The sequence below is a fragment of the Aquarana catesbeiana genome, linkage group LG09 (assembly GCF_042186555.1).
Source record: "Aquarana catesbeiana isolate 2022-GZ linkage group LG09, ASM4218655v1, whole genome shotgun sequence".
NCBI classification, from domain to species: domain Eukaryota; kingdom Metazoa; phylum Chordata; class Amphibia; order Anura; family Ranidae; genus Aquarana; species Aquarana catesbeiana.
Window position 1 is genome coordinate 39,721,424 of NC_133332.1, and position 20,540 is coordinate 39,741,963.

General features: G+C 38.9%; 1 protein-coding gene across 4 annotated transcripts in view; it reads right to left on the reverse strand.

Annotated features, from left to right (window-relative positions):
- LOC141107530 (uncharacterized) overlaps nt 1–20,540 on the reverse strand; it is an 87,333-nt gene that overhangs the window by 35,080 nt on the left and 31,713 nt on the right. For 3 of the 4 annotated variants that reach the window (XM_073598326.1, XM_073598325.1, XM_073598328.1), the window contains 6 exons: nt 18,412–18,537; nt 14,034–14,180; nt 11,099–11,224; nt 8,697–8,846; nt 5,863–5,943; nt 2,430–2,663 (listed from right to left, as the gene is read on the reverse strand). In XM_073598326.1, coding sequence (XP_073454427.1) covers nt 2,430–2,663; nt 5,863–5,943; nt 8,697–8,846; nt 11,099–11,224; nt 14,034–14,180; nt 18,412–18,537 — 864 coding nt within the window. The remainder of the gene's footprint in view (nt 1–2,429; nt 2,664–5,862; nt 5,944–8,696; nt 8,847–11,098; nt 11,225–14,033; nt 14,181–18,411; nt 18,538–20,540) is intronic. The other variant, XM_073598329.1, reaches the window with a different exon arrangement.

The following is a 20,540-nucleotide window of genomic DNA, read 5'->3' on the forward strand; positions in this document are numbered from 1 at the left end:
TTGGGCTTAGGACTATGTCTCCCCGTAGAAGGGGTTCAGGGGTAGGAAAAAGGGGCACTAAAGTGTCGCCATCTGGATCTGGAGGTTCTAGATATGCCTGCATGATACCATCCTCCCCTGAGAGGCAGCCGCACAGGATGAGCCATTGCCCCTGTCAGGCATTGCAGCCTCTCCCAACATTGCAGCTCCTGCATATGTCACTGAAGACGCTCTAGCAGCAGCATTGGTTGGTTTAGAAGGCAGGTTAGTTGCTTTAATTTCAGCATCCTCACAGAAGAGCAGAAAACGGGGTAGATCACCTTCCTCTGCTCTGAGGTCCCTGTTAGAAGATCAACAATCTGATGATGATGATGATGATGTTGATGAATCTGGGGACAAGGATTAGGGGCAGTCGGATGAATCAGCGGATGAGGAGAAGATCTGTTCTACCTCTCAGGCTCTCAAGTTGCAGGTGCAATACTATACAGAAGTTGTATGTGCTGCATACAAGTTGCCCTCCACTGAGTCAGCCAGGTCCCCTATTCCCTCCTTGGGAGCTAGAGCTCTGTTGTGTTCCACTAAAAAAGGATCCCTCCCCCTAAACAAATACAATTTTGTGCAATTAGCTGTAAGAGGGGAGAAGGAGCCAAATTATTGTAAGACAAAAAAAGTGAGTAGCATTCTGCTTTATACAGTCTTTGTACTAGTCTCATGTTCTGATCCATATGAAATGGGTTCTATGAATACACTGGGAAGGGGAAGGAGAGAACTGAAAGCCAGCCATAAAATACAAGTGACAAATGGAGCTTACTGATTGAAGGAAAACGAGCACTATTGAGTCATGGGTTTGACCATGCTGTATTTCCTTTACTGGAGTGGGAAAAAATAAGTGGTCAGGATCTGACTATAATGTGTGGCAGTAATGTGGGGTTTAAAAAACTTACTGCACAAAATGACAGATCTTTTGGCAGGTAAAGCAGTTCACACATGTTTTTCATCTGTGTATATAAAGCTGTCAACTATGGAGTATCAGCTGCACTTAAAGGGGTACTAAAGGCTCAAGGTTTTTTACCTTAATACATTCTCAGCATTCCCACTTAGAGCCGGCGTCTGCCGGCCTTTTAAGGGGTTTTGAATGCCTGGAGGCAGAATGGGGCTTATGGTCATGTGACTGTCGTGTTCGGCTGTCATGGTGGTCCCATGATTGGAAAGCTCCCGATCGCAAGCATGAGTGCCCCCATAGCAAGCAGCTTGCTATGGGGGCACTCAGCAGGGGGAGGAGCGGAGAGCACCAACCCCAGAAGAAGAAGATCGAGGCTGCTCTGTGCAAAACCATTTTACAGAGCAGATAAGTATAACTTGTTTGTTATTAAAAAAAAACAAAAAAAGTGGAACCTTTACAATCACTTCAACCTTTCCACCTCCTTATATATTCATAGCTCCCAACTGTCCCTGATTTGAAACAAAGTCCCTCTATTCCTCTTTCCTCCTCATTTGTCCCTCATTTTGGTCTGATCTGTATAGTATAGTATATAAAATACACATTTTTTATCATTCAAAAAGTCTTTCCCAGTGTTAAACCTTTCATCTAATTTCTAAATTGCTGCATTTGTAGATTTCAAAAGTCAGTATCAAGAAATAGTAGTGGTAAAAAAAAATAAAAACACTTGTGGGTTAAATGAATCATTTTTTTTGTATAATTCTCCTCTAAGGGGGTGTGGCAGGGGGTGTGTCTTATGCCTACATATTTCTGCTAATAGGCGTCCCCGGTTCCATCTCAAAAAGTTAGGAGGTATGTATACTATCACTTGAAATACAGAGAACAACATAAACTTACATGAGACATATACTCTCTATAGCAGTGGTTCTCAACCTTTCTAATGCCGTGACCCCTTGATAAAATTTCCCAAGTTGTGGGGACCCCTAACAGTAAAATTATTTCTGCGCCCCTAACCCACGGAATTTAGTGCTCCCCGAGTCCCTTCCACTCGCAGCAGTGTCACCTATGCCGAAATCCGGAGATAGGGTCTCCTCCAGCCCCTCCCACTTCACATTCCTCACCAGTCAGCTGACCTCTAGTCTCTGCCCCCCACCCATGCCATGAACTGAATGGGTGGCTGCAAAGAGGCTGATTGGGAGGCCCCAGGCTCCAGGAACAGCCCAGCTGGGCAGCCACAGGCTCCAGAGACAGCCCTGCTGGGCAGCCGCGAAGAAGCCGGGAGAGTGGCGCGGGCTTCAGGAACAGCCCAGGATTTGGTGACCCCTGGCAAATCGTCATTTGACCCCCAAGGGGGTCCCGACCCCCAGGTTGAGAACCACTGCTCTATAGGGTAAGGAACCAGGAGCTGATTATATTTCATTTTTAGAACAGTCTTGGCTACTTTGCATTAGCAACAGGCTGTTTATTACACTTTATGTTTCCAATCCACTAAGTATGTTTCATTACTAACCTGAGCTCAGGCTGTGCTTTCTCATTAAGGAGATCTGGTTTACTTCCATGGCTGTCTTCTGCTGTTTACAAACATTGCTCAGCAATTTTTGAACGATGTTATTAATAAACATTTCCTGGTGTTTTTGGTTTTGATTACAATCACCATAGCATAGAGAATTCTCATTGTCTATCTTAAGGGTACAATTTAGGTTGTTGGAATCTCGAAGGATCTCAATTCCTACTTGGTGACTCTCTAAAAGAAAAGAGAAAAAAATGTGAAATGAAGGATAGATGAAAGCAAACACAAAAGACACAAGTGCTAAATATAGATGCCTTGGACGGTTTAAACTGGAACTCCAACCAAGTGTTGGATAAGCTGAGGAATGGGTAAAGAATCTACTGGCTTTCGATTGTTGTCTATTACCCTGTTGGAAGGATTTCTGTAAGATAAGCTCAGTACATGTTGGAATGAGAAGGTTGGCTCATGCTCTTACTCATGTGCATGCTCATAAGTTTGAACAAAAGCTCAATGCAAAACAAGCATTGTCACACTCGCGCAAATGTATTAGCGCGTGGAGAAAACATATGCGCATGCGTGGATGCACGCACACACAAATGGGCACTGGCGACAAATTTTGTGGACCAGATGGGACTCAGAGGTAGGCAGGTGTAAACAGACACAAGTACATTTACACCCTCCTGTTCATAGAAATGCATGGACCTTCCGATCAGGTCCTACTGAAAAACTTACAGGCAGACCTGATCAGACTGCCCGGGTGAAAGGGGCCTTGAGCTCATGGATTCTTTCAGTTATCTACTGTAAATTTAGTAACTCAGGAGAGAAAGCAGCAGCATGCAGCTGTTCATTACTATAGGCAGTTGAATTTGTGTATACACAACGCTTGCAAAAATTCACACATGGGTGTTAACACACAACCTCCCGAACACACAAAAGCCACATTTAGGGATGTACTCCCTTGTGAGTGCATGAATTTACACAACCACAGCATATACCCACATGCAGCCATTTATTGCTAAGAGTCGGTTCACACTAAGGCAGCACGACTTCCAGCGCGACTGCCTCAGACGACTTGAACACGACTGCAGCGGCAACTTGCAAAACGACTTCTATATAGAAGTCTATGCAAGTCGCCTCAAGTCGCCCCCAAAGTAGTACAGGAACCTTTTTCTAAGTCGGAGCGACTTGCGTCGCTCCGATTAGAACGGTTCCCATGTACAGAACGGGACGCTACTTGTCAGGCGGCTAAGTTGCCTGACAAGTCGTCCTAGTTTGAACCGACCCTTAGGGCAGCGTTATTCAACAGCTGGAAATAAAGTTGCAACTTACGTTGGGTGCCTGAAGGCAGCTGTGCACATGACCTTATTGTTTCAACTTTATTGGGAGAGTTACCTTGCCAGTGTTGTGCCCTCTGGGGAACATTAGAAGTCAGAACTTGGTCTAGTTCACTTTGTGAAACACCAGGCAGGTATAATTTAATATATAAAGTATCTCACAAAAGTGAGTACACTCCTCACATTTTTGTAAATATTTTATCTTTTCATGTGACAACACTGAAGAAATTACACTACAATGTAAAGTAGTGAGTGTACAGCTTGTATGACAGTGTAAATTTGCTGTCCCTTCAAAATAACTTAACACACAGCCAACAAAAGTGAGTACACTTCTAAGTGAAAATGTTCAAATTGGGCCCAATTAGCCATTTTCCCTCCCCAGTGTCATGTAACTCGTTAGTGTTACAAGGTCTCAGGTGTGAATGGGGAGCAGGTGTATTAAATTGGGTGTTATCGCTCTCACTCTCTCATACTGGTCACTGGAAGTTCAACATGGCACCTCATGGCAAAGAACTTTCTGAGGATCCGAAAAAAATAATTTTTGCTCTACATAAAAATGGCCTAGGCTATAATAAGATTGCCAAGACCCTGAAACTGAGCTGCAGAACGGTGACCAAGACCATACAGTGGTTTAACAGGACAGGTTCCACTCAGAACAGGCCTCGCCATGGTCGACCAAAGAAGTTGAGTACACGTGCTCATCATTATATCCAGAGGTTGTCTTTGGGAAATAGACGTATGAGTGCTGCCAGCATTGCTGCAGAGGTTGAAGGGGTGGAGGATACTGTAGTAAATGAGGAATGCTGCCACTTTAAGCCTAACTAATGAATAAACAGACAATTGCTGGTGGCCACTGCAACTGCGTGCTTCAGCTTTGGGAACCACAGCAGCATCAGCAGATGCCTTGACAAACCATGCTTTCTCATAAAGGGAACACTTGAAAACAGGCAAAGCAGTGAGTCCATCTGATTCAGGATTTGCATGGCTCGCCTACTTCAGCAAGCCAGTGGAGAGGATATGACATTGTATACACGATTGGATTTCATTGGATGATTTAATCCTGTGAGAGTTGATGCTTATTTGCCGAGCATGAGAATGTAAACCATGTTCTTCTTGGTAGTGCATTTCTAAAGGGCAGTGGAATCACTAAGTGCACGTGATGTGGTGGAAGATTTGGAGGACTACTAGTCCCATTCAACTGCAGTTTGAGACAATCTGGCCTTCCTATGGACTGTTTAATCACGGACTATCATTGTATCCACTATTAATTTAGTGACCATCACTTGTCACTGGGTGTCTGTTTGTTCATTAGTTAGGCTTTAGTGCCACTATTTACTTTAAGATTCAGGGTAAATACAGTAAATATATATATTTAATGCTTGTTTCTAGGCAGATATTAACATTCAATGGCTTTGATACTCTCTGAGTCACTCACCAGATTGTAATACTCCTCTTCTTTGAGGACTGGGGACATCAAGTGAGTGCAGTGCATCAAGGACCAGTTCCCAGAGGCTACTTCACCATGGCACTTTGTACTCAAGAATAAACATGCAGAGTAGTGCCAATATCATTATAGTTGCATCTCTGAGGACCACCCAGGCCAAAGAAAAGCTGAGACGTTAGAAGATCATGTGTGTCACTTACAGTACCTGGTCTAAGAAAATCCAGAAAAGGCAAGTATTTACCGGAAACGGTAATTAAAAAAAGAAAAAATACTGACAGGGGCCTCTGGGGAATGGGGGGGGGGGGCGGGTGACTGAGGGGGCATAGTCTGGAATTGTGCTGTAAGACGGGACTTATCTTAACACTTGTTCCAGGCCAATGACCTAAAATAGTAAAGACCTAGGATCAGCATTAAAGCCAGGAGAACAGCATAAAAAGTCAGCAGCAGAAGCCTCCATGTTTCTTTCAGGAAATGTCTACTTTAAAGAACAAAACTGTATTTAACAGGAAAGCAAACTGATGGCAGCAGAAAAGGGGGTTCCACATGCACAAAGAATGTATTTTTCTCCCATGTAAACAAGCGACTATCAACAAGATCACTAGTAAAAAAATGAACACATTTGATTGCAATGTCAATTATTTAAAAATGACCTTACGTGGAACAAGGTCTGCTGCGGCTGATGGAACTAAGTACAGAAGAATGAAGATTGCGCCGAGTCGAGGTACAGCACTGTTACCTGTAAGAATAATGTTGAAAAAATGCTGAGATTATCAGTAATTGTATACCTAATGTTTATCTAATGCGTCGCGTAAACATGATCATTTTCACTTTAATTGTTTTTTAGTTTTAGTTTTTTCATTTTTCGGGTCATTCATTTTGATCGAAATTCGTTATTTTTAATAAATTCGTAACTTCGGAATAATTAGTAATTTCGGAATTCGAAAATCCTAAAATTCGAAAATAATTACAAAAATCCTAAAATTCGAAAGAACAAAAACCCAAAAGTAAGAGCAAAAATCCGAAAATTCGAAAATCCAAAATAATAACTACCGTAACTATTAAATTATAGGTATTGGAATTTCCTTTCAAATTTGGCTGTTAGTCAACATAACAAGTACAAATTTATCCAAAGTTACAAATTATCCAAAATAATGAATGCAGCATCTAAACAAATGGAACAAAACTAATTAATAATAATAAATAATAATAATAATAATAAAACAATTTTTATTATTATTTTTATTATTTATTATTATTAATTCTTTATGTTCCATTCAATTAGATGCAGCATTCGTTATTTTGGATAATTTGTAACTTTGGATAAATTTGTATTCGTTACGTTCACTAACATCCAAATTTGAAGGGAAATGCCAATACCTATAATTTAATAGTTAGTAATAGTTATTATTAGTTAGTTATTTCGGATTCTCAATTTTTGGGTTTTTCGAATTTTTGGATTTTCGTTCTAATTTTTGGATTTTCGTTCTTTTGAATTTTCGGTTTTTCGCTTTTATTTTCGGATTTTAGAATTTCCGAATTTTCTAATTTTCGTTCTTATTTTTGGATTTTCTCATTTTCTAATTTCAGAATTTTCGCATTTCAGGATTTTCAAATTTCGGATTTTCGAACTTCATAATTTTCGAGTTTCAGAAAAAATTGTTAAACGGGTTTTCGTTAATTAAAAAATTTCCGAATCGACAAATTCGTTGAATTTAGTCCAAAAACGAATTCGGAACAAAACGAAATTGCACACGTCTAATGATCATGTGGCTCTACAGCCACCCAGACCCTTCTACAGGATAGCTCTGAGACAAACTCATGGGCCCCACTGCAGCCGTAAGCTTGTTTAACCTCATTAAAGGAATATTTAAAATGTTGCTCTAAAAAGATCCTGTTCCTGCTGAACTGTATTCTTTTTTCTTTTTTTTGCTTTGGGGCATGTCCCCTACGCTAGTTTTTAGCTGCCAGTGTCCTTTTTCTAATCAAGTTAGCAAATTATTTTTGAAAAAAGGCAGAAAAAAAAGACAAAATTTGGCCCCCGATGACTGCAATAGGGTTTGGTACTTTGTTCAGGGTTTGTGAACTTTATGCCAGGTTTGTCAAATATCCAGCGAACCAAACTTTGCCTGGCTTTCTCACCACTACTTGTTAAAATGTTTTAAATATCCTGCTCATAATTCTAATCATACGCTGACAATATAATAAATATGTGAATGTTCTTTTAGATTTGGGTTATTTTACCTTCATTTTTAAATATAATGATATTTTTAACAACTGTACTGAACTTTTCACATGCAAATGTATCCCTTGACAGCTAAAATCACAAATTCAAAAACTACAAAAGAATTGGGTCCATAAGTGGCGTAGAAAAAGCAAACACTAATTTGTTCATGACTGGCCAGCCCTGCAAATTCAGTCCAAGAGCTTCCTGTTTGGTGCTAAAAGAAGTCTTGAAGAACCCCAACATTTAACTGCGTGATCTGCTGGTAACTCTTGTAACAGTAGATGTCAAAGTACATGCATCTACAACCAGAGAGAGATTGCACCAATTTGACCTGCATAGGAGGTGTGCGAAAAAAAAAAGCCTTTGCTTACGAAGAAGAACATTAGAACCAGACTACAGTTTCTCATTGAACATATAAGTATTCAATGAGAAAGACCAGGCTTTCAGGAACAATATGCTATGAACTGATGAATAAGCATTGGAGTTGTTTGGTTTGTGATACATGTCTATTGCTACTGTGGGCAAAACCCCCATTTTAGTAGAAGAACATTATACCAACTATGAAGCATGGTGGTAGAAATGTTTTGGTTTGAGGTTTCTTTGCTGCTTTAGGGCCTGGGCAGCTTGCAGTCATTGAGTCAACTATGCATGCTACATAATATCATAGTGTGCTTAAAAAGAATGTGTGACTATCTGTCTGAAATTAATATTTCAACATAATAATTATCCGAAGAACACTGGCAAACTCACCAAGGAATGGCTCAAAAATAATAAAAGGGAGGTTATGGTTAAATCACATTGAAATGTTGTGGGGCATTTGAAATGGGTATTTCTTGCAAAGAAACTTACAGCAAATCAAGGAATTTTTTAAAGGAAGAATTGTAAAAAATTGAGTTGATGTCAGAGACTGGTGGAAGTTATAAAAAATGCCAAGAGGAAGATACTGAATGTCTGCTAAGGATGGCAATACCAGCTACCGTAAGGCCAAGAGTGCACTTCAACAGTACATCAATACATATATTGATAATTTTGTTAAATGATTAAAAAAGCACATTTGTGTTTGTTTTTTCAAGTATATCACTTCTATCTGTGGCACAGTTTGATTAAGGATCTAATGACTGTGTGCAGCAAAAATGACTATTTTTAATATTAATGCTATAAGCAGTTAATAATTAGGTTTTGTGTGCTGACCAGCTTGATTGAACTATGGGGAATATTTTCTACTGTTTTCTGCAGAAGTCCCTTTTATTTAGTTATTTCATTACCTGCTTTAATATTAGTGGAAAGTGGACATTTCTTAGAATTTCGGTTGGCGTTCAGATCTTGGTGGTCCTTATGTATTGCTTCATTATTAAACCAACGTGGGTTAGGAATAATGGTGCTTGGTAAAGGGTTTGGGAAGTTCAAATTTAAATCTAAAGAAAAAAAGCCAAAAAAAAAAAAAAGAAACATTAGAAATTCTAATTCTGCATCTCCAATGTATTGCTGAATAAAGACCTGTAGGGCTCTGAAGATATTAAAATGCATTGCCTACTAAGCTAGAGCATCTTATTTTACTACTTACATAATGTACTACAATAAGTCACTTGATTAGTCCCGGGGTTGTAATATAAAAAGAAGAAATTCCTCATTGACGCCTGGCACATATCAGGAGGTCTATCATAGATTGGATGGATTTCATAAGTACAGAAAAACCCAGTTCTCTGAATATGGTGTGAGCAACCCCTAATTTCTCCATAATGTCCACAACTACACAGGTGAATGAGGACTAGTTTTAAAGTGCTTTTACTGCATGTACAATTTAAGTAAATACTTTGTTATTTATAGTCTGGGCACAGGTTCACTTCCACACGTTCAGTACTGAAAGTGTGTATTCATATGGTTATTCATATGATTAATATGATCATCTGTAAAACACATTAATGCCCCGTACACACGGTCGGACATTGATCGGACATTCCGTCAACAAAATACTAGGATTTTTTCTGACGGATGTTGGCTCAAACTTGCCTTGCATACACATGGTCACACAAAGTTGTCGGAAGATCAAATCATTCTGAACGCGGTGACGTAAAACACGTATGTCGGGACTATAAACGGGGCAGTAGCCAATATCTTTCATCTCTTTATTTATTCTGAGCATGCATGGCACTTTGTGCGATGGATTTGTGTACACACGATTTTGTTGTCGGAAAATTTTATAGCCTGCTCTCAAACTTTGTGTGTCGGAAAATCCAATGGAAAATGTGTGATGGAGCCTACACATGGTCAGAATTTCCCACAACAAGGTCCTATCACACATTTTACGTCTGAAAATCGGACCGTGTGAACGGGGCATAAGAGTGTCAGACATCCAATTTATGATATTTGTCTCATCACTACATGGACCTTACTTTTTATTCAAAATGTATGTTGATCTAGGTAATGCCGTGGAACTGCAGTACACACACCATAAATTGCATTTTTCCCAGCAGCAGCAATTTAGCTTGTATTGTAATAAATCATATGGAGCCAGAGCATCAGTTAAAGTGTCATGAGAAAGTATGGGGGATGCTATTCCTGGGCCTCCTTTGAAAATGGTAGTTACTTGGCTGTGCCTGACTCCAGTACTTTTGAATTACAGAAAGATTTCATAATTCTTTTTATTGCATTTTGTGTCTCTAGTGGCCAGATTTCCCTCTCCCTTTTTTTCCAGACAGAAAGTCATGGGGAATCTCTCAAATTGGGACACAAACAAAAACCCATTTCTAGTATAGTGGTAAAAGGTTGGAAAGTCTGATAATGTTTTATTGCCGTCTATGCATTATTTGCTGCTGACAGCTATATTCCTATTTTTGGATGTCACATGGAAATGAAGTAGGCAAAGATCTCACCAATGGGGTCACAGACAGTGTTAAAAAAAAACTGACATAATTCTTATCACTCTATTAAAAACAAAAGAAAAAATAAGTTAGACTTTAATGTTATTAAGATGACCTTTCTATATCAATCTGCAAACACCTTTTTTGTTAAACTGATAAAAAAATTAAACTGTTATTGCCATGTAACCTGCTACTGTATATCCTCGATGTGTAGAGAAGATCCCAAAACATTTGAATTTTAAGGAAGTTTGCAAAAATCCTTCCAATATATGTAACGAACCAGGTTAAAAATGTGTTCTGTTTTTATTAAAAAAGTTGAGTTAAACTTGTTTCTATAAAATTTTTATTTTACCTATGGACAATAATACAGGGGGTATCCATGACATAGAATTGCTGGGCATTCAAGACAGGCAAATTTTATTCTTTGTAGAGTTCTCCTTTTATTATGCAATTTATATTTTTTATTGTTGGCTCGTATTAATTTATAGATATTAGACATTAATGCAGAAATACCTGTATGCACTTCTTTATAAGCATTCTATTAGTATATGATTTTTTGTATAGCATTTTATGAATATATAGTAAGTTTTGAACATACAGTATGTTTTGTATATTTTAGATTTATGTGTTGAAGGGGAAAGATATTATTTTCTTTTTTTTTAAAGATTAGGAGGGGGTTTTTTTGTGCTGTAAAACTTGATTTATGATATATTGATATCTGTTGAAATATACTCAATGTGAGTAAAGTAGGTTGAGGAATTAGAACTGCAGACCTATAAACAATTCCAATACTATTTAATTTTTACCTGATTTATAATAAGAGGAGTGTAGAACTGTATTAGGATTGCTTCTGATGTTGAGATTCTGGTAGTCCAAGTGTATTACATCATGGTTAAACTCAGGTGGTCTAGGAACAAGAGTTCCTGTGTTTTCTGAAAGAAAGTGAAAACATTATATATTTACTTAAAATATAAGATGATATACTGAAGTGTATAGTTTAGTAATGATCTACAGCAGTGGTCTCCAAACAGCAGTCCGGGGGATGGATGCAGCACTCTGATTGCTTTTATCTGGCCCTTAGGACACTATTTCATCTACTGACACTAGCAAAGGTTCTTGCCACTGACACCAATGATGTGGCACAATATCTACCAATGACAACAACAATGGGGCCCAATGACACCAAAGATTGGGCATTGTGTACTCCCATTGATGCCGGGATATTTTCCATTCCCAATGACCACAGTCCGGCCCTCCCTAAAGTCTGAATCACAGTGAACTGGCCTTTTGATTAGAAAGTTTGGAGACCCCTAATCTACAGGGTTCTGGGTGTGATACTGCTTTCTAAAAGTCACTGCCAAGTTCGAGAGACTGAATGAATATAGACGACACCTGCTTTATCTCTTGGGGCTCAGTGGATCTTAATTATAGCTACGCATGAGACTGGAGGACTGTATGTTGTATTCCCTCAAGTAAGTAAAGTATTGCAAGAGCTACAGTGGGTGCCGGCTATATTCATTCATTTACATGTGTTGGAGCCTTCCGTTGCACCACACTTGCAGACATGGATACCTGACACAGGTGAGCAGCAGCTTGTTGCATACTTGGATTTTAAGTGGGAGGGACTGCCTTTTATATAATCACCAGATCAGTCCCGAATTTGCAATAAGAAAAGCTGAAGCCCCTTTAAGTATGCTGGGCCCTTTAGGCTTCATGCACACTGGATGTCTTGCCAACTCTCCTAGACTCCTTTCCTCCTGGCAGCAGAGTTTTGGCAGAAAAACTTTTGATGCTTGTAAACTTACGTAACGTGTTTAGGCGCGTCAAGTGTTTGGATGTTAATTCAATTCATTTTCTGGAATAATAATTTGTTCTGACTATTGAAATCAATTAACTCTCAAGAGGTAAACTTACCTAGCACATAGGTGCATTTAGTAATCAAGTGTTTTTTCTGCCAAAACTTTGCTGCTCCTGGACACACTAGCTGTGAGGGTTTTATTTCTGCCCTTAAACTTGTCTAAACACATATTTTAGCTCGCAGGTTGTCATATTACAAATCTGATGCTAATTGAAGAATTATAGCAGACATGCCCTGACACAGGAAATGACTGCAATTTATGAGGTTGATTTATTAAAAGTAAAATGTTCACTAAGCTCAGGTTATGTAGTGAAAAAATGCTTTGCTAAAATTACCTAAACATGTGCAAAGTTAATAAAAAAACTGAAAAACTGAATACTGAAATCCTTGCAATTTTTGCAGCTAACTCAGAGAGGTGGTTATTTAGTTATTTATTTATTTATTTTTAAGTAAAGTTACAATTCATTATAAAATAATAATGAATGTCTTGAAGCAGAAATCTTTGTATAGAGGTAAACTTATGCCCCGTACACACGGTCGGACATTGATCGGACATTCCGACAACAAAATCCATGGATTTTTTCCGACGGATGTTGGCTCAAACTTGTCTTTCATACACACGGTCGCACAAAGTTGTCGGAAAATCTGATCGTTCTGAACATGGTGACGTAAAACACGTACGTCGGGACTATAAACGGGGCAGTAGACAATAGCTTTCGTCTCTTAATTTATTATGAGCATGCGTGGCACTTTGTGCGTCGGATTTGTGTACACACGATCAGGATTTCCGACAACGGATTTTGTTGTCGGAAAATTTTATAGCAAGCTCTCAAACTTTGTGTGTCGGAAATTCCTATGGAAAATGTGTGATGGAGCCCACACACGGTTGGAATTTCCGATAACAAGGTCCTATCACACATTTTCCATCGGAAAATCCGACCGTGTGTACAGGGCATTACTAGGTTTGATCCTTACAATACCAAGCCAATTCCAAATATAGGTAGAATTGGCAGTGTTGAGGTAGATAGAGTTGTTTGGTTTGTTACACACGTATACTGCTACTATTACCAAAGACAGCATTTCAGTAGAAGAACCTTGTACCAACTGTGAAGCATTGTGGTGGACATGTTATGGTTTATTTGCTGCTTTAAGCCTGACTTGCAGTCATCGAGTCGACTATGACTGCTACATCATATCAAGTGGGCTTAACGAGAATGTAAGTCTACCTGTCCAAAAGCTTTAGTTCTACAGGAAATGGATGTTTCAATATGATAACGATCTGAAGAACACTAGCAAATCCACCAAGGAATGTCTCAAAAAGAATAAAAGGTAGGTTATGGTTAATTTACAATGAAATGTTGTTGGTCATTTAAAGTGGACATTTCTTGCAAGGAAAGTTACAGGCATCTTGCACCTGAAGGAATTTTTCTTGAAGGAATAGTAAAAAATTGAGTTGATGCCAGAGACTGGTGGAAAGTTTTAAAAAATTCCAAGAGGAAGGCATGTCTGCTATGGAAGATAATACCAGCTTCCGTAAGGCCAAGGGTGTACGTCAACAGTACATCATTATATCTATTGATATTTTTGTTAAGTAAATGATTAAAAAGGCCCATTTTCTTTTATTTTTATTTAAGTACATCACTTCTATCTGTGGTACAGTTTGATTAAGGAGCTAATGTTTGCCTGGTCAAATATATTGAAAAAGTCAACAATTTCTATGGGATGTACTTACATTTTTACGTGACCGTGTGCAGCAAAAACTTCTGTTTTTAATATTAATATTATAAACAGTTTATAACTAGGTTTTCTGTGTTGACCAGCTTGATTGAATGTTGGCAAATATTTTTACTGCAAAAGTCCCTTTTATTCAATTATTTTATTACCTGCTTTAATAGTAGTGTAAGGTGGACATTTCTTAGAATTTCCATTGCCGTTCAGATCTTGGTGGTCCTCATATATTGCTTCCTTATTAAACCAACGTGGGTTAGGAAAAATGGTGCTTACAGGGTTTGGGAAGTTCAAATTGAAATCTAAAGAAACAAAAAATTTTAAATTCTAATTCTGCATCTCCAATTCATTGCTCAATAAAGACCTGTAGAGCTCTAAAGATATTAAAATGCTTTGCCAACTAAGCTAGAGAATCTTATTTTACTACTTACATGATGTACTACAGTAAATCACCTGATTAGTCCCAGAGTTGTAATATAAAAAGAAGAAATTCCCCATTGTCACCTGGCAGATATCAGGAGGGAATTCACAAGGGGTTACACTTGCTTTCCTAAATTGAACCTGTGCTCAGAATATATAGTAAAGGCTTATTTACATTTGTGGCCAGGGGGACAGTAAAAACAGGCAGTGGAGCCACATTTTTGCTGCCTTTCATGCTGCAAAGGCAGCCAGACAAGTTTGTATTCATGCCACAGTGATACTTTGCAATGTCTGTGGCTGTCGCCCATGCTCAGTGGCAGTACTTCCTACCAAACATGAAGGGGTATGTAATTACTATTTACAAACACTATACTTTTTATTGAATGTCAGGTAAGCATATATTATATGCCACCCTTGCCATTCTCTTGGCAGATATGTATGTCCCCACTGATATTTGAGCTGCACTGTGGCTGTGTCTAGGTCCCCCACCCTGCATCCCATTGTGAGTGAGTCGTTTTTGATGAAATACATTTTGTATATAAGGGATCATTTATGTGCAAAAATATATTCTAATATGCATATGTTCTTATTTGATTAGATTGATTAAAATTTCCTGAAGAAGCAACTAAGTCGTGAACCATGTAGAGCGGAACAGTGAAATGTTCACTGAGGACAAGTAAAACCCCAATACCTGGAGGATATGTGAACATTCTGGTGTATACCATCTCATGTACATGGTTTTTATAGATGCAGTATTGTTCTCTTGAAGGCCTTTACACTTTGTCTATAAATCATATAATTTTGACAGAATATGTTTTTTTATTTAACTGCTATATTGTTATAAAAAAACTTTGTAATGCAGGTCAATAAAATGTCTTTGATTTATAGACAAAGTGTAAACCCCTTCAAGAGAACAATACTGCATCTATAAAAACCATGTACATGAGATGGCATACACCAGAATGTTCACATATCCTCCAGGTATTGGGATTTTACTTGTCCTCAGTGAACATTTTACTGTTCCGCTCTACATGGTTCACGACTTAGTTGCTTCTTCAGGAGATTTTAATCAATCTAATCAAATAAGAACATATGCATATTAGAATATATTTTTGCACATAAATGATCTCTTATATACAAAATGTATTTCATCAAAAACGACTCACTCACAATGGGATACAGGGTGGGGGACCTAGACACAGCCACAGTGCAGCTCAAATATCAGTGGGGATATATATATATATACACCTTTAATGTCCATGATTTCTCAAATTTTCAATATTATGTAGCAAATTTAGAATGTGGCACGATTAATACGTAGGTACCCATGGGCCCCAAATGGGTACTAAATATATTCATGTAAACTAGTGTACATGTAGCCTAAAAGAGCTTTAAAACAAGTGTAGCGCCCCCCCCCCCCCATTCAGGCGGGTGCTTAATGTGTTTCTGTAATTAGTGATAGGTAAATTTGGCCAAGGCTTTGCTTTTTTTCCTTAGGCCTTATTGTTTATGTGAGGGTGTGAGTGATAGAATAGAGGGGGGTGTGGCCACCTACACTCTGGCTCAAGGAAGTCCCCTCATCCTTCCAGTGAAATTGTATTGGAAGGGAGGCAGGATTTGGGACCTGAGTGGCAGGCAGCTTATGTGGAGAACTCTGGACCAATCATTAAATTGTATTGGCAGGCGCGGGACTTGTATATAAGCTGGGGTCACACACTTCCTGGGAGGAGTTTTTGGAGGAGTTTGTGAGGAGTTGGAACCATGTAAGAGTCCAGCAGGAGGAGGCCTGAAGGCCTGGGTGGTTCAGAGACCCCAGTGCTGGATGGCAGGAGGAGTTTGGGAGTCTGAAGGAGGAGGCTTGAAGGCCTGGGTGGTTCAGAGACCCCAGTGCTGGATAGGAGGAAGAGAAATTGCCATGTAGACCAGAGGAGAAACTGAGCGCCCCAGCCGGGGGTGTGCCAGACTACCATGAGGAGGAGGTAGTAGGAGCAAAGTGGACAGAGGAAACTGGGAATTGACTTTCTGTGAGTAACATGGACTGTTGATTGGGAGTTAGCAAAGGGAGTGCAACCCAGTAGTGCTTATCCGTAAACTTGCTATGTGTCCAAGGACCTAGTAAGAGACACTTATCCAGAACTGACAGGTATTGGTTACAAGAGTCCAGAATTAGGTGGTGGAGGCCTGGGACTTTGGAATCTTTTATCCACAGCATTATTCAGAGTGATGCTGGTCAGTTCACAAAAGGCGGAGTACATACGATCAAGGACAGGAACCAGAATTTATAGAGGCATCTCATATCCTCTATTTATTTGTTATATCAACCAGAGTTCAAGAATAAAGTTAAAGTTCTTTATAAATAATAAAGTCTGTCTGGTGTTTTGAAGATGCATGGGAAGGAAGATCGAGGGTCATTGACATAAAGGTAATGAACAACTTTGGAGCTCCCAAGGGAGTAGTGCGCTACACAAGTCATCCCCATGTGCCCTTGCAGAGACCTGTGTTTTACAGGTACATAAAAATGCAATTCTCTAAATATGATGTGAGCAACCCCTAATTTCTTCATAATGCCCATAGCTACACAGGTGAATGAGGGCTAGTTTCAAAGTGCTTTTACTGCATATACAATTTATGTAAATACTTTGTTATTTATAGTCTGGTCACAGGTTCACTTTCACACATTCCATAGTGAAAGTGCTTATTCATATGGTTATTGTATATGAATAATATGATCGTCTGTAAAACATCAAGACAGCATGAGTGTCAGACATCCAATTTACAATATTTGTGACATGACTACATGGACATTATTATTTAATTCATATTGTATGTTGGTCCGGGTAATGCTGTGGAACTGCAACACACAAACACCATGAACTGGATTTTTCCCAGTGGCAGCAGTCATTTAGCTTGCATTGTAATAAAACATATGGAGCCAGAGCATCATGAGAAAAGTATGGGGGATGATATTCCTGGGCCTCTTTTGAAAAAAGTAGTTACCGGCTGTGCCTGGCTCCAGTACATTTGAATCACAGTAACCAAGACAAAGCGCAATGTTGATGAGTGTCAAAAAGATGTAATAATTATTTTTATTGCTTTCTTTGACTCTAGTGGCAAGATGTCTTCCTCACTTCTTTTCAGGACAGGAGGTGATGGAAAATCTCTCAAATTGGGACACAAATGAAAACCCATTTCTAGTAAAGTGGGAAAAGGTTAGCAAGTCTGATGATGTTTTATTGCTGTCTATGGATTCATGGGACGGTGACAACTGCACCCCTTATTTCTTGGGTGTCACATGGAAGTGAAATAGGGGAAATCTCACCAATGGGGTCATTGACAACAATAAAAAACCTGACTTAACTCTTATCACTCTATGAAAAACAAAGCAATAAATGAGTTAGATTTTAATGTTATTAAGATGACCTTTCTATATCAAGCTGCAACCACCTTTTTTGCTAAACTGATGAAAAATGTAAATGTTATTTCCATGTATCCTGCTATATCCTCACTGTGTACAGAAGATCCCAAAACATGTGTATTTCTTGGACGTTTGCAAAAATCCTTGCAATATATGTAACTGACCAGGGTAGAAATGTTTTCTGCTTTTATAAAAAAAATGGAGTTAAACCTGCTTCTATACAATTATTATTTTACCTATGGACAATTAATACAAGGAGTATCCATTGCACAGAGTATGCAAAGCATGCTGGGCATTCAAGACAGACACAATTTATGATTGTTCTATTTACAGTTCCCCTTTTATTATGTAACTTATTTTTTTTATAGTTGGCTCATATTAATATATAGATTTACTGTTTATATCAGACATTAAATTAGAAATAACTGTATGTGCTTTTTAGATGCGTTCTATTTTTATATGAACTGTTGTATATTTTTTCATGAATATATAGTATGTGTTGAGGGGGGAAGAATTAATTTTTTTTTTAAATAAGATTAGGAGAGGTTTCTTTTTGTGCTGTAAAACTTGTTTTATGATACATTGATATCTGTTAAAATATACTCAATGTGAGTAGAGTAGGTTGAGGAATTAGGAACACAAATCTATAAACAATTCCAATACTATTTAATCTTACTAGTATTTACTACTACTTTTACCTGATTTATAATAAAAGGAGTGTAGAACTGTATTAGGAATGCTGCTAATGTTCAGATTCCGGCAGTCCAAGTGTATTGCACCATGGTTAAACTCAAGTAATCCAGGAATAAGAGTTCTTGTGTCTTCTGCAAGAAAGTTACAACATTATGTATTTATTTTAAATCTAAAACTATATACTGAAATGTACAGTTTAGTAATGATTTACAGGCAGTAGCAAAACTACCAGGGTCGCAAAGGTCACACTTGCGACTGGGCCCTCAAGTTTCGCTACTGTGGGAGGCCTTACCCGCCCCAACAGCCTGGACTGTGGCTCCCCAGCGGCTGCAGGGCTCTGAGCTGCAAGCCTCACTCTCACAGCTCAGAGCCAGTGCTGACAGTTCCCTCCCCCTCCATGGACTTAAGAGAAGAGAGCTGATCAGCTTCTCCTCCTTGCACCCTCTCTTCCTGCGTCTACCCCACCCACACTCCCCGGCAATGTTGTGCCCCAGAGAAGAGGAAGTGTGGGCGTGAAGTTCCAAGTGCAGCTAATAGATGAGGAAAGGTGCAGCCTGCATCTATCCATTCATGAGTAAAGTGTTCCCCCTCCCTCCCTTCTGTCTACTGCCTTCAGTTAGTACACTAATTTAAGAGGTACTCAGATATAAGAAGTATTTGTGGATGCAAGAGGGGCTTTGGTGAGCAGAGACCCCCTTACATCAGAGTTCCCCTTTGCACCAAAGTCCATAGCGTGTCCCTTTACATCAGACCACCCCCCCTTAAATCTGGGTTCCCCTTTACAAAAGACCTCTTCCCCACTTCCACTTTAGGCTATCAAAAATGTAATTAGGGACAGTTGGGAATTATGGCATCCATTCCATCACTGGGATGAGTTGACTAAAGAAGGAAGGATGTTTAATGAGCCAGTAAATGTGGCAAAGCTGTATCTACTTTGAACACCCAATCATGTGCAAGGTAAATAGAAAAAACAGGATGTTGGTTGACCTATTCACCTTATTGACTAAGATCACAGAATCTTTATTTAGCAAAGTAAACTTTAATTTTTCTAAATCGTCTACTTTATAAGTAAAACAACTCTACTGTGTATAGCAGGGGCAGACTGACAACTCATGGGGCCCCCGGGCAATAGGAGATTATGGGGCCCCCAGGCAATCAGAGATTATGGGGCCACACAGTATACACACACACAGTATACAATCACACAGTATACACATACATGTACACACAGTATGCACAGACATGTTTCTATTGGCTGAGAAGGTACTGGAGAGGTGGGGCAGCTATAATCTCAGGATTTTTAGACCAAAAGGATGTTGGTAAGGGACATTTCAGAGACAGATGTAAAAAAAACACAGATTTTTACATACTGTTCCTGGTTTTACTGAGGCGGGCAACCCTGATGTGGCCCCCTAGTGGCCCAGGGCCCTCGGGGAGTGCCGGAGTGGCTCAATGGTCTTTCCTCCCCTGGCGTACAGAACACCTCCTGTTTCCTGCACATAGTTTAGCTCATGGGTTGTCAGATTACAAAACCGATACTAATTGGAGAATTATAGCAGACATGCCCTGACACAGGAACTGACTGCAATCTATGAGGTTGATTTATTAAAGGTAAAATGTTCACTTAGTTTAGGAAATATGTTGAAAATTTACTTTTCAAAAATTACCAAATCATGTGCAAAGAAAATATTTTTTTATTTTTTTTGCTTGCACATGACTGGATAATGAAAGCAACCAGAGCTTCATCTCACCTTACTAAGCTAAGGGAAAATTCCCTTGTATATTGTTTTTAAATCAACCCCTGCATGTCAGGCTCGATAGTTCAGCAATGGGGCACAAGCAAATCAAATTGATGGGGCTCACTGAAATCCTTGCAATTTATGCAGCTAACTTAGAGGGCTGTTATTTATTTTTTTATTTATTTTAAAATGAAGTTACAATTTATTATAAAATAGTCTTGAATAGAAAATATTTGTATTGTGTATACCAGGCTCAATCTTTACAATACCAAGCCTATTCCAAATATAGGTAGACTGGGCAGTGTTGAGCTACCTTGGATGGAATAACTAACATTTCTAACTATCATAAGCTCATAATATTGCACCCAATGAGTTTCCATTTTTTGAATTTCTCT